Source organism: Panulirus ornatus, chromosome 55 (assembly GCF_036320965.1).
Source record: "Panulirus ornatus isolate Po-2019 chromosome 55, ASM3632096v1, whole genome shotgun sequence".
In the NCBI taxonomy this organism is placed as follows: domain Eukaryota; kingdom Metazoa; phylum Arthropoda; class Malacostraca; order Decapoda; family Palinuridae; genus Panulirus; species Panulirus ornatus.
In genome coordinates this window covers 31,693,967-31,713,750 of record NC_092278.1, presented here as the reverse complement: position 1 = coordinate 31,713,750, position 19,784 = coordinate 31,693,967, and the positions used below count along the sequence as shown (strand labels likewise).

The following is a 19,784-nucleotide window of genomic DNA, read 5'->3' as shown; positions in this document are numbered from 1 at the left end:
TTCTTTCTTGTAGCGCATGCCACAGACAGGTAAATGGTTAAAGGTATCAATATATCTTTTTCTGATCTATGGCTGATTATCTACTTCAAAGACATTTTTTTTGAATCAAGAAAAAAAATCATGAATAATGTCACACCAAGGGTGACGTAGACCACAGTTTAAGGGTTAAGAAAGGAGCTAGCAGAAACACAAATTAAAATGTCTTGCATTAATAAAAGTAAGATTAATTATATCATATTATCAAGTATAATGTCTCCCGCTTTTGCGAGGTAGCGCAAAGAAACAGACGAAAGAATGGCCCAACCCACCCACATACACATGTATATACATACATGTCCACACACAAATATACATACCTATACATCTCAATGTATACATATATATACACACACAGACATATACATATATACACATGTACATAATTCATACTGTCTGCCTCTATTTATTCCCATTGCCACCTCACCACACATGGACTAACATCCCCCTCCCCCCCCATGTGTGTGAGGTAGTGCTAGGAAAAGACAACAAAGGCCACATTCGTTCACACTCAGTCTCTAGCTGTCATGTAATAATGCACCGAAACCACAGCTCCCTTTCCACATCCAGGCCCCACAGAACTTTCCATGGTTTACCCCAGACGCTTCACATGCCATGGTTCAATCCATTGACAGCACCTCGACCCCGGTATACCACTTCGTTCCAATTCACTCTATTCCTTGCATGCCTTTCACGCTCCTGCATGTTCAGGCCCCGATCACTCAAAATCTTTTTCACTCCATCTTTCCACCTCCTATTTCGTCTACCACTTCTCCTCATTCCCTCCACCTCTGAAACATATATCCTCTTGGTCAATCTTTCCTCACTCATTCTCTCCTTGTGACCAAACCATTTCAAAACACCCTCTTCTGCTCTCTCAACCACACTCTTTTTATTTCCACACATCTCTCTTTCCCTTACATTACTTACTCGATCAAACCACCTCACACCACACATTATCCTCAAACATCTCATTTCCAGCACATACACCCTCCTGCGCACAACTCTATCCATAGCCCACCCCTCACAACCATACAACATTGTTGGAACCACTATTCCTTCAAACATACCCATTTTTGCTTTCTGAGATAGTGTTCTCGACTTCCAAACATTCTTCAAGGCTCCCAGGATTTTCGCCCCCTCCCCTACCCTATGATCCACTTCCGCTTCCATGGTTCCATCCGCTGCCAGATCCACTCCCAGATATCTAAAACACTTTACTTCCTCCAGTTTTTCTCCATTGAAACTTACCTCTCAATTGACTTGATCCTCAACCCTACTGTATCTAATCGCCTTGCTCTTATTCACATTTACTCTCAACTTTCTTCTTTCACACACTTTACCAAACTCAGTCACCAGCTTTTGCAGTTTCTCACATGAATCAGCCACCAGCGTTGTATCATCAGCGAACAACAACTGACTCACTTCCCTAGCTCCCTCATCCACAACAGACTGCATACTTGCCCCTCTTTCCAAAACTCTTGCATTCACCTCCCCAACAACCCCATCCACAAACAAATCAAACAACCATGGAGACATCACACACCCCTACCGCAAACCTACATTCACTTTCCTCTCTTCCTACACGTACACATGCCTTACATCCTCGAGAAAAACTTTTCACTACTTCTAACAACTTGCCTCCCACACCATATATTCTTAATACCTTCCACAGAGCATCTCTATCAACTCTCTCATATGCCTTCTCCAGATCCATAAATGCTACATACAAATCCATTTGCTTTTCTAAATATATATATATATATAAATTTTTTTTTTTGTTCATACTATTAGCTATTTCCCACGACAGCGAGGTAGCGTTAAGAACAGAGGACTGGGCCTTGGAGGGAATATCCTCACCTGGCCCTCTTCTCTGTTCCTTCTTTTGGAAAATTAGAAAAAAAAAAAAAAACGAGGGGAGGATTTCCAGCCCCCCGCTCCCTTCCCTTTTAGTCGCCTTCTACGACACGCAGGGAATACGTGGGAAGTATTCTTTCTCCCCTATCCCCAGGGAATATATATATATATATATATATATATATTTTTTTTTTTTTTTTTTTTGTCGCTGTCTCCCGCGTTTGCGAGGTAGCGCAAGGAAACAGACGAAAGAAATGGCCCAACCCTCCCCATACACATGTACATACACACGTCCACACACGCAAATATACATACCTACACAGCTTTCCATGGTTTACCCCGGACGCTTCACATGCCTTGATTCAATCCACTGACAGCACGTCAACCCCTGTATATATATATTTTTTTTTTTTTTTTATACTCTGTCGCTGTCTCCCGCGTCTGCGAGGTAGCGCAAGGAAACAGACGAAAGAAATGGCCCAACCCCCCCCCCATACACATGTACATACACATGTCCACACACGTGTATACATTACCTACACAGCTTTCCATGGTCCACCCCAGACGCCTCACATGCCTTGATTCACTCCACTGACAGCACGTCAACCCCTGTATACCACATCGCTCCAATTCACTCTATTCCTTGCCCTCCTTACACCCTCCTGCATGTTCAGGCCCCGATCACACAAAATCTTTTTCACTCCATCTTTCCACCTCCAATTTGGTCTCCCTCTTCTCCTCGTTCCCTCCACCTCCGACACATATATCCTCTTGGTCAATCTTTCCTCACTCATTCTCTCCATGTGCCCAAACCATTTCAAAACACCCTCTTCTGCTCTCTCAACCACGCTCTTTTTATTTCCACACATCTCTCTTACCCTTACGTTACTTACTCGATCAAACCACCTCACACCACACATTGTCCTCAAACATCTCATTTCCAGCACATCCATCCTCCTGCGCACAACTCTATCCATAGCCCACGCCTCGCAACCATACAACATTGTTGGAACCACTATTCCTTCAAACATACCCATTTTTGCTTTCCGAGATAATGTTCTCGACTTCCACACATTTTTCAAGGCTCCCAAAATTTTCGCCCCCTCCCCCACCCTATGATCCACTTCCGCTTCCATGGTTCCATCCGCTGACAGATCCACTCCCAGATATCTAAAACACTTCACTTCCTCCAGTTTTTCTCCATTCAAACTTACCTCCCAATTGACTTGACCCTCAATATATATATATATATATATATATATATATATTTTTTTTTATACTATTCGCCATTTCCCGCATTAGCGAGGTAGCGTTAAGAACAGAGGACTGGGCCTTTGAGGGAATATCCTCATATGGCCCCCTTCTCTGTTCCTTCTTTTGGAAAATTTAAAAAAAAATGAGAGGGGAGGATTTCCAGCCCCCCGCTCCCTTCCCTTTTAGTCGCCTTCTACGACATGCAGGGAATACGTGGGAAGTATTCTTTCTCCCCTATATATATTTATCTATTTATTCACTTTGCCCCGTCGCTGTCTCCCGCGTTTGCGAGGTAGCGCAAAGAAACAGACGAAAGAAATGGCCCAACCCCCCCCATACACATGTATATACATACGTCCACACACGCAAATATACATAAATATACAGGTGGTGTGCAAAGTGAAAGGGTTAGGGAAAATGATTTGGTAAACAGACAAGAGGTAGTAAAAGCTTTGCGGAAGATGAAAGCCGGCAAGGCAGCAGGTTTGGATGGTATTGCAGTGGAATTTATTAAAAAAGGGGTGACTGTATAATTGACTGGTTGGTAAGGTTAATTAATGTATGTATGTATGACTCATGGTGAGGTGCCTGAGGATTGGCAGAATGCGTGCATAGTGCCATTGTACAAAGGCAAAGGGGATAAGAGTGAGTGCTCAAATTACAGAGGTATAAGTTTGTTGAGTATTGCTGGTAAATTATATGGGAGGGTATTGATTGAGAGGGTGAAGGCATGTACAGAGCATCAGATTGGGGAAGAGCAGTGTGGTTTCAGAAGTGGTAGAGGATGTGTGGATCAGGTGTTTGCTTTGAAGAATGTATGTGAGAAATACTTAGAAAAGCAAATGGATTTGTATGTAGCATTTATGGATCTGGAGAAGGCATATGACAGAGTTGATAGAGATGCTCTGTGGAAGGTATTAAGAATATATGGTGTGGGAGGCAAGTTGTTAGAAGCAGTGAAAAGTTTTTATCGAGGATGTAAGGCATGTGTACGTGTAGGAAGAGAGGAAAGTGATTGGTTCTCAGTGAATGTAGGTTTGCGGCAGGGGTGTGTGATGTCTCCATGGTTGTTTAATTTGTTTATGGATGGGGTTGTTAGGGAGGTGAATGCAAGAGTTTCGGAAAGAGGGGCAAGTATGAAGTCTGTTGGGGATGAGAGAGCTTGGGAAGTGAGTCAGTTGTTGTTCGCTGATGATACAGCGCTGGTGGCTGATTCATGTGAGAAACTGCAGAAGCTGGTGACTGAGTTTGGTAAAGTGTGTGAAAGAAGAAAGTTAAGAGTAAATGTGAATAAGAGCAAGGTTATTAGGTACAGTAGGGTTGAGGGTCAAGTCAATTGGGAGGTAAGTTTGAATGGACAAAAACTGGAGGAAGTAAAGTGTTTTAGATATCTGGGAGTGGATCTGGCAGTGGATGGAACCATGGAACCGGAAGTGGATCATAGGGTGGCGGAGGGGGCGAAAATTCTGGGAGACTTGAAGAATGCGTGGAAGTCGAGAACATTATCTCGGAAAGCAAAAATGGGTATGTTTGAAGGAATAGTGGTTCCAACAATGTTGTATGGTTGCGAGGAGTGGGCTATGGATAGAGTTGTGCGCAGGAGGATGGAGGTGCTGGAAATGAGATGTTTGAGGACAATGTGTGGTGTGAGGTGGTTTGATCGAGTAAGTAACGTATGTGTATGGGGGTGGGTTGGGCCATTTCTTTCGTCTGTTTCTTTGTGTTACCTCGCAAATGCGGGAGACAGCGACAAAAAAAAATATATATATATATATATCTTTTCTTTCTTTTAAACTATTTGCCATTTCCCGCGCTAGCGAGGTAGCGTTAAGAACAGAGGACTGGGCCTTTTTTGGAATATCCTCACCTGGCCCCACTCTGTTCCTTCTTTTGGAAAATTAAAAAAAAAATGAGAGGGGAGGATTTCCAGCCCCCTGCTCCATATATATATATATATATATATATATATATATTTTCCCTGGGGATAGGGGAGAAAGAATACTTCCCACGTATTCCCTGCGTGTCGTAGAAGGCGACTAAAAGGAGAGGGAGCGGGGGGCTGGAAATCCTCCCCTCTCAATTTTTCTTAATTTTCCAAAAGAAGGAACAGAGAAGGGGGCCAGGTGAGGATATTCCCTCAATGGCCCAGTCCTCTGTTCTTAACGCTACCTCGCTAACACGGGAAATGGCGAATAGTTTGAAAAATATATATATATATATATATATATATATATATATATATATATATATATATATATATATATATATATATATGAAAAAGCACTCTCTCAAATATGGGTCTTCTGAAGACTTTGAATCAGATAGCCAGTGTGCTGTATCAGTGATGTTTAATCCAGACAAATAGCTGAGCTCTCTGAAATCTTGATGTGTAGGTACCTCAGCCACTATTTTTAGAAGTATAAAAAATAGCTTAAGATGTGATTTTCATAAGTATAAAAAGTCCTCCAAAATTCAACTGCAAACCAACATATTCAATATTGTCAGGTACTGGCTATACAACAGAATATCATTTTCATAAAATTCTTAACACTTCAGGTACTATATGCAATCCTATTAATCCCCACATGATTAAGGTCAAGGCAGGAAAGTTTACACTAGCTGTGACACGAATGTGTGACACAATATCAAAATTGGGATAAGTCTTAATTTCTTTGTAATGCTTGCAGATGGTAACAGCATATTCATTTGCTGTCATACATGTTGTGTATCAGCCACATTTTCAAAAATAAAAGTCATCTAGAAACTTTTCAAATACATCACATTATCTACATTACTTGTATATTAAAACACTAGAGGTAACTATTTCAATTTGCACTATGAATTAAGGCTGGATATGATCAGTTCTATAAGTTGGTAAAACAAGACAAATGAACATTACTCCAAGGTAGTCAGGTGCATTAACTGCAGGTATCAGTGAAAATTTAGGAATCAAAATACAGTACAGCCAAGGATTTTTGTTGATGGGTAACGCAAAATCCACCTCCTACTAATTCCAGCACATCGTCAACAGGCATGACCAGCTAGGAGGTACAACACTACTCAGGTTACTGTGTCTGACTACCATTACTGGTATCTTAGTGTCATACTCCAATTAACCCACCATCCAAAGCTGGGATGGGCCCAGTGTTTGGGGGCTGAAAGCATGGGTTGTCTTCCCAACTTACCAAGCCCATGGGCAAGGCCACCCCAAAAAGCAAGAGGGCTGTGTCAGACACTGTTTCGTGATCAGTATAGGGGTAGCGGATTGACTCGTCATCACAATACATGCCCCGTTCAAAGGGAGGCCACAGTTTCTTCACCACAAATATGCAGCCTGCCACTGAAAAAATCAGAAGGGTTCAATATTCCGCACAAAGTACATTACAAATGTTAGTCCTATCTCCAGTGACGTACATTTGCCATGAATGATAACTCTGCCTAAAAGAATTCCACTAAATCATAATCATAAGAATATTGGGATTGAAGGGATAGATTTCAGCATTTGAAATCGGTCAGAATATGATACACTCCGTTATATGTTTTCAGAAATGTAAAGTGAAGCTATAAATACACTGGGAATAAGCCTAAAAAACTGTCGGTTTCATTTATTTACTAGAACTGTACGTCAGAAGAGACTGAGGGGATGAAAAGGACTGGTAAACAAAGATAACAAAGGCAATAATAAGCAAAAAGGAACACAGTTAATAATTATCACCCACAAGACAAAGAAAAAACCATCATTTTCTCATTTAATGAGAAAACCTGAATATCCAAAAAAACATACATATCCAAGACAGTACAGAACATTACTGGGTTTAAAGTGTAGCCATCAAATCGTATTTATTATTTTGTCATGCAAAGTGTAAATGCTAAGGTGCCTTTAATAGCAAATTAATAATGATTAAAAAAAGAAAATGAAAAGCTATGACTGACTATCACAAATTAGTCTAGCTGATGAGCTTTTTCTCATTTCTTTTACAAACTTATATGCCTATGGCTGCCCAGACAGGAATAATAAACTGTGTAAAGTGTCCAAAGGGAATCTGCACTCTGCCATTTTGGAATCCATGATTCAAAACTCTTATGATTAGTCACATTTATATTACAACCCTACACAGTAACCTCACTTACATTCTTGATCAATTAAATCTTATACAGGATGAATATCCCTAATCTGAAAATCCAAAATGCTCCAAAATCCAAAACTTTTATTTTTTCATTATGTTAATGGTATTTCATATTTCTTTTACTGTTATGTACTTGTGTGAATAAGTGTAAGAAAATGAATGCTTATCTGTAGCATATAAATTCAGAATCAGGAATGAAGATGATGCCAAACAACCAGATTGTCCACATGGGTGGCTGAGGTTGTGACACCTTAGCTTTCTGACAGTTCATGGTTACACAAACTTTGTTTCATGTGCCTAATCATCAAAAATTATTGTATAAATTACCTTCAGGCTATACGTATAAGGTGTATATGAAACATAAATGGATTTTGTGTTAGGACTAGGGTCATTCCAAAATCCAAAACACTTCTGGTCCCAGGCATATCAGAAAAGGATATTCAACCTGTAATTGATTTCATGCTCCTCTTCCCCTTCAACAAACTTTCCCTTTCATAATGTGGGTAGGCACTTTCCTCTGGGTCAATTCATACCAATAACTCAAAGTCCAGATATCTTGTGATGGTTTCTTGTCCACATGATAAGTCTCTTTCCACATGTCCTCTCTTGCCATAACTGAGTCAATGCATCTTTCTATGTCTTTGTCTATGGTTGTAGCATACACGCCACATATTTCAGTGTCCTTTTCCACAGTGTTCTTATCCTTTATATTCATATTTAGATCAGTGTTTTTTATGATTTCATGTATACTCTAATATCAATATTTCCTACTGAAATTTTTCTACCTAACTTTCCACAGTCGAGTAAATGTATATGATGCCTTCAAGATCACTTTTCACATTTAAATCTCCCATTTCTGTATTTGCATTCACACTAGTAGCAATAAGTAAGCTTTCCATTTATCACAGAGCATATGTATTGACTAACATTCCCTATTCTGAATATCCCAACCACTCATATACACACATATATATATACAGAAACGCCCATACACACATATACATACATATACATTTCAATAAATAAATACATATCCATACACACACATATATACACATGTACATATTCCTTTGCGGAAGATGAAAGCCGGCAAGGCAGCAGGTTTGGATGGTATTGCAGTGGAATTTATTAAAAAAGGGGGTGACTGTATTATTGACTGGTTGGTAAGGTTATATAATGTATGTATGACTCATGGTGAGGTGCCTGAGGATTGGTGGAATGCGTGCATAGTGCCACTGTACAAAGGCAAAGGGGATAAGAGTGAGTGCTCAAATTACAGAGGTATAAGTTTGTTGAGTATTCCTGGTAAATTATATGGGAGGGTATTGATTGAGAGGGTGAAGGCATGTACAGAGCATCAGACTGGGGAAGAGCAGTGTGGTTTCAGAAGTGGTAGAGGATGTGTGGATCAGGTGTTTGCTTTGAAGAATGTATGTGAGAAATACTTAGAAAAGCAAATGGATTTGTATGTAGCATTTATGGATATGGAGAAGGCATATGATAGAGTTGATAGAGATGCTCTGTGGAAGGTATTAAGAATATATGGAGTGGGAGGCAAGTTGTTAGAAGCAGTGAAAAGTTTTTATCGAGGATGTAAGGCATGTGTACGTGTAGGAAGAGAGGAAAGTGATTGGTTCTCAGTGAATGTAGGTTTGCGGCAGGGGTGTGTGATGTCTCCATAGTTGTTTAATTTGTTTATGGATGGGGTTGTTAGGGAGGTGAATGCAAGAGTTTTGGAAAGAGGGGCAAGTATGAAGTCTGATGGGGATGAGAGAGCTTGGGAAGTGAGTCAGTTGTTGTTCGCTGATGATACAGCACTGGTGGCTGATTCATGTGAGAAACTGCAGAAGCTGGTGACTGAGTTTGGTAAAGTGTGTGAAAGAAGAAAGTTACGAGTAAATGTGAATAAGAGCAAGGTTATTAGGTACAGTAGGGTTGAGGGTCAAGTCAATTGGGAGGTAAGTTTGAATGGAGAAAAACTGGAGGAAGTAAAGTGTTTTAGATATTTGGGAGTGGATCTGGCAGCAGATGGAACCATGGAAGCGGAAGTGGATCATAGGGTGGGGGAGGGGGCGAAAATTCTGGGAGCCTTGAAAAATGTGTGGAAGTCGAGAACATTATCTCAGAAAGCAAAAATGGGTATGTTTGAAGGAATAGTGGTTCCAACAATGTTGTATGGTTGCGAGGCATGGGCTATGGATAGAGCTGTGCACAGGAGGATGGATGTGCTGGAAATGAGATGTTTGAGGACAATGTGTGGTGTGAGGTGGTTTGATCGAGTAAGTAACGTAAGGGTAAGAGAGATGTGTGGAAATAAAAAGAGCGTGGTTGAGAGAGCAGAAGAGGGTGTTTTGAAATGGTTTGGGCACATGGAGAGAATGAGTGAGGAAAGATTGACCAAGAGGATATATGTGTCGGAGGTGGAGGGAACGAGGAGAAGTGGGAGACCAAATTGGAGGTGGAAAGATGGAGTGAAAAAGATTTTGTGTGATCAGGGGCCTGAACATGCAGGAGGGTGAAAGGAGGGCAAGGAATAGAGTGAATTGGATCGATGTGGTATACTGGGGTTGACGTGCTGTCAGTGGATTGAATGGGCATGTGAAGCGTCTGGGGTAAACCATGGAAAGCTGTGTAGGTATGTATATTTGCGTGTGTGGATGTATGTATATACATGTGTATGGGGGTGGGTTGGGCCATTTCTTTCGTCTGTTTCCTTGCGCTACCTCGCAAACGCGGGAGAAAAAAAAAAAAAAAACATTCATATTTACTGCCTTCATCCATTCCCGTCATCACCCCACCACAAAGGAAACAGCATCCCTCCCCCTCCCCTCCAGTGAGGTAGCGCCAAGAAAAGACAAAAAGGCCACATTTGTTCATACTCAGTCTCTAGCTGTCATGTGTGATGCACCAGAACAACAGCTCCTTTTCCACATCCAGGCCCTGCAGACCTTTCCATGGTTTATCCCAGATGCTTCACATGCTCTGGTTCAATCCACATCGTTCCAGTTCACTCTATTCCTTGCATACCTTTCACCCTCCTGTATGTTCAGGTTCCAATCGCTCAAAATCTTTTTCACTCCATCCTTCCACCTCCTGTTTGGTCTCCTGCTTCTCCTTGTTCCCTCCACCTCCAACACATATATCCTCTGTCAATCTTCCCTCACTCATTCTCTCCATATGTTCAAACCATGTCAACACACCCTCTTCTGATCTCTACACCATACTAATTTTATTTCCACACATCTCTCTTACCCTTTCCTTACTTACTTGATCAAACCACCTCACACCACATATTGTCCTCAAATATTTCATTTCCAACACATCCACCCTCCTCCATCAAAACCTATCTATAGCCCATGCTTCACAACCATATAACACTGCTGGAACTACTATTCCTTCAAACATACCCATTTTTGCTCTCCAAAATAACGTTCTCTCCTTCCACACATTCTTCATTGCACCCAGGTCCTTCACTCCTTCCTCCACCCTGTGACTTACTTTTGCTCTCATGGTTCTATCTGTTGCTATGTCCACTTCCAGATATCTAAAACACTTCACTTCCTCCAATTTTTCTCCATTCAAACTTACATCCCAATTAACTTGTCCCTCAACCCTAGTGAACCTAATAACCTTGCTCTTATTCACATTTACTCTCAACTTTCTCCTTTCACACACTTTTCTAAACTCAATCACCAACTTCTAAAGTTTCTCACCTGAATCAGCCACAAGAAATCACTGGCAAACAACAAATGACTCACTTCCCAAGCCTTCTCATCCAAAACAGAATACATACCTGCCCCTCTCTCCAAAACTCTTGCATTTACTCTCTTAACCACCCCATAAATAAATAATTCAAACAACCATGGGAACATCACACACCCCTGCCATAGAAAGACATTCGCTGAGAACCAATCACTCTCCTCTTTCCTACTTGTACACATCCTTTACATCCTTGGAAAAACCTTTTCACAGCTCCTAACAATTTACCTCCCACACCATATACTCTTAAAACCTTCCAGAAAGCACCTCTATCAACCCTATCATATGCCTTCTCCAGTTCCATAAAGGATACATACAAATCCATCTGTCTTTCTAAGTATTTCTCACAAACATTCTTCAAAGCAAACACTTGAACCACACATCCTCTACCACTTATGAAACCACACTGCTCTTCCCCAGTCTGATGCCCTGTACATCCTTTCACCCTCTCAATCAATAACTTCCCATATAATTTCCTAGGAATACTCAACAAACTTATGCCTCTGTAGTTTGAATACTCAACTTTATCCCCTTTGCCTTTGTACAATGGCACTATGCATGTATTCCGCCAATCCTCAGGCACTTCACCATGATCCATACACACACTGAATATCTTCACCAACCAATCTACAATACAGTCACCCCCTTTTCAATATATTCCACTGCAATACCATCTAAACCTGCTGCCTTTCCAGATTTCATCTTCTGCAAAGCTTTTACTACCTCTTCTCCCTTGTACCAAACCATTCTCCCTGACCCTCTCACTTCACACGCTACCCCAAACAAAACACTCTATATCTGCCATTCTATTATCAAACACATTCAACAAACCTTCAAAATACTCCCACCATCTCCTTCTCACCTCAGAAGTTCCTGTTGTTACTTCCCCACTTGCCCCCTTCACTGATGTTCCCATTTGTTCTCTTGTCTTAAGCATGTTATTTACCTCCTTCCAAATCATCTTTTTATTCTCCCTAAATTTTAATGATACTCTCACCCCAACTCTCATTTGCCCTATTTTTCACCTCTTGCACCATTTTCTTGACCTCCTGCCATTTTTTTTTATATATCTCCCAGTCATTTGCACTACTACCCTTCAAGTATCGTCCAATCGCCTCTGTTTTCTCTTTCACTAACAACCTTACTTCTTCACTCCACCACTCTACCTTTTCTAATCTGCCCACCTCCCACCTTTCTCATGCCACAAGCATCTTCTGCGCAAGCCACCACTGCTTTCCTGAATACATCCCATTCTTTACCCACTCCCCTCATGTCATTTGCTCTCATCTTTTGCCATTCTACGCTCAATCTCTCCAGGTACTTCTTCATACAAGTCTCTTTTCCAAGCTTTCTCTCACCACTCTCTTCTCCCTGACCTTCTCTCTTGTTTTCTGGAAACCTCTACAAATCTTCACCTTTGCCTCCACAAGAGTGATCAGACATGCCTCCAGCTGCCCCTCTCAGCACATTGATATCCAAAAGTCTTTTACATGCCTATCAATCAACATGTAATCCAATAATGCTCTTTGACTATCTCTCCTACTCACATACATATACTTAAGAGGGACAAGTTAATTGGGAGGTAAGTCGGAAAGTGATTGGTTCTCAGTGAATGTAGGTTTGCGGCAGGGGTGTGTGATGTCTCCATGGTTGTTTAATTTGTTTATGGATGGGGTTGTTAGGGAGGTAAATGCAAGAGTCTTGGAAAGAGGGGCAAGTATGAAGTCTGTTGGGGATGAGAGAGCTTGGGAAGTGAGTCAGTTGTTGTTTGCTGATGATACAGCACTGGTGGCGGATTCATGTGAGAAACTGCAGAAGCTGGTGACGGAGTTTGGTAAAGTGTGTGGAAGAAGAAAGTTAAGAGTAAATGTGAATAAGAGCAAGGTTATTAGGTACAGTAGGGTTGAGGGTCAAGTCAATTGGGAGGTGAGTTTGAATGGAGAAAAACTGGAGGAAGTGAAGTGTTTTAGATATCTGGGAGTGGATTTAGCAGCGGTCGGAACCATGGAAGTGGAAGTGAGTCACAGGGTGGGAGAGGGGGTGAAGGTACTGCGAGCATTGAAGAACGTGTGGAAGGTGAGAATGTTATCTCGGAGAGCAAAAATGGGTATGTTTGAAGGAATAGGGGTTCGAATAGGGTTCCAACAATGTTAAATGGTTGCAAGGCATGGGCTATAGATAGGGCTGCGAGGAGGAGGGTGGATGTGTTGAAAATGAAATGTCTGAGGACAATATGTGGTGTGAGGTGGTTTGATCAAGTAAGTAATGAAAGGGTAAGAGAGATATGTGGTAATAAAAAGAGTGTGGTTGAGAAAGCAGAAGAGAGTGTATTGAAATGGTTTTGTCACATAGAGAGAATGAGGATATATATGTGTCAGAGGTGGAGGGAACGAGGATAAGCGGGAGATCAAACTGGAGGTGGAAGGATGGAGTGAAAAAGATTTTGAGCTATTGGGGCCTGAACATAGAGGATGGTGAAAGGTGTGCAAGGAATAGAGTGAATTGGAACAGTGTGGTATACCAGGGTTGACGTGCTGTCAATGGATTGAACCAAGGCATGTGAAGCATCTGGGGTAAACCATGGAAAGTTTTGTGGAGCCTGGATGTGGAAAGGAAGCTGTGGTTTCGGTGCATTACACATGACAGCTAGAGACTGAGTGTGAACGAATGTGGCCTTTGTTGTCTTTTCCTAGGGCTACCTTGCACGCGTGCAGGGGGAGGGGGGTGAAATTTCATGTGTGGTGGGGTGGCAACAGGAATGGACTGGGGCAGCAGGCATGAGTGAGCATGTGTATATACGTATATGTCTGTGTATGTATATAAAATCTATAGGTAAGTATACGTGCATGTGTGGGCATTTATGTACATGCACGTGTATGTGGGTGGGTTGAGCCATCTTTCCTTGCGCTACCTCGCAAATGCGGGAGACAGTGAATAAGTATAATAAATAAATATATATCTCTCTTTTCAAATAAGGTATTCCCAATCACCAGCCCTTTTTCAACACACAAATCCACAAGCTCTTCACCATTTCCATTTACAACACTGAACACCCCATGTACACCAATTATACCCTCAACTGCCACATTACTCACTTTCACATTTAAATCATCCATCACTATAACCCATCACTATAGCGCAAGGAAACAGACGAAAGAATGGCCCAACCCACCCACATACACATGTGTATACATACACGTCCACACATGCAAATATACATACCTATACATCTCAACATATACATATATAAACACACACAGACATATACATATATACACATGTACATAATTCATACTGTCTGCCTTTATTTATTCCCATCGCCACCCATGAAATAACAACCCCCTCCCCCCTCATATGTGCGAGATAGCGCTAGGAAAAGACAACAAAGGCCACATTCATTCACATGTTCACATTCAGTCTCTAGCTGTCATGTAATAATGCACTGACACCACAGCTCCCTTTCCACATTCAGGCCCCACAGGACTTTCCATGGTTTACCCCAGACGCTTCACATATCCTGGTTCAATCCACTGACAGCACGTCGAACCCGGTATACCACATAGTTCCAATTCACTCTATTCCTTGCAATCCTTTCACCCTCCTGCATGTTCAGGCCCCGATCACACAAAATCTTTTTCACTCCATCTTTCCACCTCCAATTTGGTCTCCCTCTTCTCGTTCCCTCCACCTCTGACACATATATCCTCTTGGTCAATCTTTCCTCACTCATTCTCTCTATGTGCCCAAACCATTTCAAAACGCCCTCTTCTGCTCTCTCAACCACGCTCTTTTTATTTCCACACATCTCTCTTACCCTTACGTTACTTACTCGATCAAACCACCTCACACCACACATTGTCCTCAAACATCTCATTTCCAGCACATCCATCCTCCTGCACACAACTCTATCCATAGCCCACGCCTCGCAACCATACAACATTGTTGGAACCACTATTCCTTCAAAAATACCCATTTTTGCTTTCCGAGATAATGTTCTCGACTTCCACACATTCTTCAAGGCTCCCAGAATTTTTGCACCCTCCCCCACCCTATGATCCACTTCCGCTTCCATGGTTCCATCCGCTGCCAGATCCACTCCCAGATATCTAAAACACTTTACTTCCTCCAGTTTTGCTCCATTCAAACTTACCTCCCAATTGACTTGACCCTCAACCCTACTGTACCTAATTACCTTGCTCTTATTCACATTTACTCTTAACTTTCTTCTTTCACACACTTTACCAAACTCAGTCACCAGCTTCTGCAGTTTCTCACATGAATCAGCCACCAGCGCTGTATCATCAGCGAACAACAACTGACTCACTTCCCAAGCTCGCTCATCCCCAACAGACTTCACACTTGCCCCTCTTTCCAAAACTCTTGCATTCACCTCCCTAACAACCCCATCCATAAACAAATTAAACAACCATGGAGACATCACACACCCCTGCCGCAAACCTACATTCACTGAGAACCAATCACTTTCCTCTCTTCCTACACGTACACATGCCTTACATCCTCGATAAAAACTTTTCAGTGCTTCTAACAACTTGCCTCCCACACCATATATTCTTAATACCTTCCACAGAGCATCTCTATCAACTCTATATGTCGCACCATATATATATATATATATATATATATATATATATTCTTCTTTTCATACTATTCGCCATTTCCCGCATTAGTGAGGTTGCGTTAAGAACAAAGGACTGGACCTTTGAGGGAATATCCTCAAATGGCCCCCTTCTCTGTCCCTTCTTTTGGAAAATTAAAAAAAAACGAGAGGGGAGGATTTCCAGCCCCCCGCTCCCTTCCCTTTTAGTCGCCTTCTACGACACGCAGGGAATACGTGGGAAGTATTCTTTCTCCCCTATCCCCTATCCCCTATATATATATATATATATATATATATATATATATATATATATATATATATATATATATATATATATATATTTTCTTTTTTTCTTTTAAACTATTTGCCATTTCCCGCGTTGGCGAGGTAGCGTTAAGAACAGAGGACTGGGCCTTTTTTGGAATATCCTCACCTGGCCCCCTGTTCCTTCTTTTGGAAAATTAAAAAAAAAAAAAACGAGAGGCGAGGATTTCCAGCCCCCCGCTCCCTCCCCTTTTAGTCGCCTTCTACGACACGTAGGGAATACATGGGAAGTATTCTTAATCCCCTATCCCCAGGGATATATATATATATATATATATATATATATATATATATATATATATATATATATATATATATATATATATATACTGTTTTACATATTCGCCATTTTCCAAAGTAGTGAGGTAGCATGAAGAACACACGAATGAGCCTTAGAGGGGGAAAATATATATATTTGATGTCGCACTAACAGACTCCCACATTTTAGCAATGCACACTAATATATTTCACAAACCATTATTCTATTTCTGTGCAAACTCATCAGCAAAGATATAAAACTTTTCTGTAGATATGGATCACTAATGAGTCATGAGTGAACTTGCGTTACATAGTTTCCTCATAAATATGGAATCCACCACATTTGTAGTTTACAAAAATAATCTATTGCATAAGGGGAATATGCAACTAGTCTCATGTGTCTCTTTTAGGTGCTTTCATAAGTTACAAGTGCATATATGGGGAACAGGTCTTTACATCTGGATAATTATAACCAGAATCCTTTGCTGGGCATTGGGGGTCTAGGCTGTATTTCTCCAAACATAGAGGAATGTTACCCTTGTACTTATATAGTTTATCACTCAAAAGATACATGCATGACGAGTAGGTTTATATGAATACATGAACTGTGAGTGACATGGAGCTTGTGTTGCTAGTGTGAGGGAGGGAAGGCAGGCAATAAAGGAGTAGTGATCACACTAACCCTGGTGCCGCCCCTTCCTCCTTGCTCCCTGGCTGGCTGTCTATCACTACAACCCACAGCTTTTGTGTTTGGTTGCTACTGTGCATGTCTCTTCCTTCCTTTAATCAGAGTTTAGTAGTTGTACAATACTGTACATCTTAAATCTATACTGTTCACGAAAGTGACAGAATCTATATTGGTAAGAGATGAGAATCTTCATTAAATGACATTCTTAATGCTTTCAAATTAATGGAAAACTCAAATCTAATGGTCCCTCCAGCAAATTTCAAGATTGCTCACAAGGATTTCAGGGGATTTCTAAGGTCATATTACCCTTCCACTCCAACTATAACTCCACCACCACCTGTGTCAGCACATCTCCATTTAGTGAAAATCATCTTGTCAACTTTTGTACAGTTTTCATACAAAAGTTATATTACAGGTATATTTACATTAAACACTGAAATTACATGCATGACTGTTATAACATTATGAATGAGTGCTAAAAATGGGTTTGGAGTCAGTGGAGGAGGATACAGCAACATTAAAGAACAAATCCTTGTCATTTATATGTAACAGTGCAAGGTACTATACATACAAACTATTGAGCTTTTCTATCTATTTAGGTTTAGATGCAGGTACACCACCGATTTTCTGACAATCGATGGTTCGGCACCTCCTTTAGCCCATACAAAATTACGTGAGGGAACTTGAAATTACCACAGCCACCAGACTAGTTTACTGGGCAGCCACAGATGGCGTTGTGTGTAGGGCGCCCTTATTTACATTCTTTACACTGCACTTGTTGATGGTGTCACTGCAATTCTGTGAGATTCTTAGCTTATTTTGCTCAAATTTAACCCTAGCTACGGCTTCTAAGACATATGAGAGTATCAGTTGTGGTGTCAAACGTAAACACCAGTCCATATTGATCCAAGATAAAGTAGAACTGTTGAAAAAAATGGACTGTGGTGTTTTGGTGCATAAGCTGTGTGACATCTACAGTATGGGTTCATCAACTGTTTATGATATAAAGAAGCAAAGGGAGAAAATATTGAAATTCTATACAGACAGTGATTCTACGAAGCAAATGACAATTAGAAAAACTATGAAAGATGGTAAGAGTACTGAGCACGATCGATCGATGATGGGATGGTTTCAACAGCATTGGAGTGATGGAGTGACTTGTCAGGTAGCATGGTAATGGACCAGGCTTAGTTGTTCCATAAAGAACTTAAATTACAACAAGAGCGAGACTATAGTGAAAGATGGTTTCAAAAATTTAAAAAGCGTCATGGAATTTCCATGAATAAAGTGTGTGGAGAAAAGCGGTCTGCAAACCATAAAGGAGCTGCCGAGTATGTGGACGAATTCGCAAAACTCGTAGCTGATGAGTACCTCAGTCCTGAGCAGGTGTATAATGCAGATGAAACTGCATTATTCTGGCGATGCACACCAAGGAAAACACCAACAGCAGAGGATGAAGAAGACCCCATAGGATTCAAACAATTTAAGGACACACTTACCATTTTAGGGTGCTCAAACATTTAATATGTTTAATTTAAATTCATAGTAGTCCATGGTATACTTTAGACTCATGGGAGATGTATAATTAGTGGGTTAGAATTGTGAGTGCTCAAATTACAGAGGTATAAGTTTGTTGAGTATTCCTAGGAAATTATATGGGAGGGTATTGATTGAGAGGGTGAAGGAATGTACAGAGCATAAGATTAGGGAAGAGCAGTGTGGTTTCAGAAGTGGTAGAGGATGTGTGGATCAGGTGTTTGCTTTGAAGAATGTATGTGAGAAATACTTAGAAAAGCAAATGGATTTGTGTGTAGCATTTATGGATCTGGAGAAGGCATATGATAGAGCTGATAGAGATGCTCTATGGAAGGTATTAAGAATATATGGCATGGGAGGCAAGTTGTTAGAAGCAGTGAAAAGTTTTTCTCGAGGATGTAAGGCATGTGTACGTGTAGGAAGAGGGGAAAGTAATTGGTTCTCAGTGAATGTAGGTTTGTGGCAGGGGTGTGTGATGTCTCCATGGTTGTTTAATTTGTTTCTGAACGGGGTTGTTAGGGAGGTGAATGCAAGAGTTTTGGAAAGAGGGGCAAGTATGCAGTCTGTTGTGGATGAGAAAGCTTGGGAAGTGAGTCAGTTGTTGTTCACTGATGATACAGCACTGGTGGCTGATTCATGTGAGAAACTGCAGAAGCTGGTGACTAAGTTTGGTAAAAAGTGTGAAAGAAGAAAGCTGAGAGTAAATGTGAATAAGAGCAAGGTTATTAGGTACAGTAGGATTGAGGGACAAGTCAATTGGGAGGTAAGTTTGAATGGAGAAAAACTGGAGGAAGTGAAGTGTTTTAGATATCTGGGAGTGGATATGGCAGTGGATGGAACCATGGAAGCGGAAGTGAGTCATAGGGTGGGGGAGGGGGAGAAAGTTCTGGAAGCATTGAAAAATGTGAGGAAGGTGAGAACATTATCTTGGAAAGCAAAAATGGGTATGTTTGAAAGAATAGTGGTTCCAACAATGTTATATGGTTGCGAGGCATGGGCTATAGATAGAGTTGGGCGGAGAAGGAAGGATGTGCCGGAAATGAGATGTTTGAGGACAATATGTGGTGTGAGATGGTTTGATAGAGTAAGTAATGAAAGGGTAAGAGAGATGTGTGGTAATAAAAAGAGTGTGGTTGAGAGAGTAGAAGAGGGTGTTTTGAAATGGTTTGGTCACATAGAGAGAATGAGTGAGGAAAGATTGACAAAGAGGATATATGTGTCACAGGTGGAGTGAATGAGAAGTGGGAGACCAAACTGCAGGTGGAAAGATGGAGTGAAAAAGATTTGAGTGATCGGGACCTGAACATGCAAGAGGGTGAAAAGCGTG

General features: G+C 41.1%; 1 protein-coding gene across 3 annotated transcripts in view; it reads right to left on the bottom strand.

Moving 5' to 3' along the window:
• LOC139765646 (putative phosphatidate phosphatase) overlaps window positions 1-19,784 on the bottom strand; it is a 224,089-nt gene that overhangs the window by 187,255 nt on the left and 17,050 nt on the right. For 2 of the 3 annotated variants that reach the window (XM_071693339.1, XM_071693341.1), the window contains exon 2: window positions 6,333-6,487. The exons of the other annotated variant lie outside the window; for it this stretch is intronic. In XM_071693339.1, coding sequence (XP_071549440.1) covers window positions 6,333-6,487 — 155 coding nt within the window. The remainder of the gene's footprint in view (window positions 1-6,332; window positions 6,488-19,784) is intronic. 3 annotated transcript variants of the gene reach the window in all.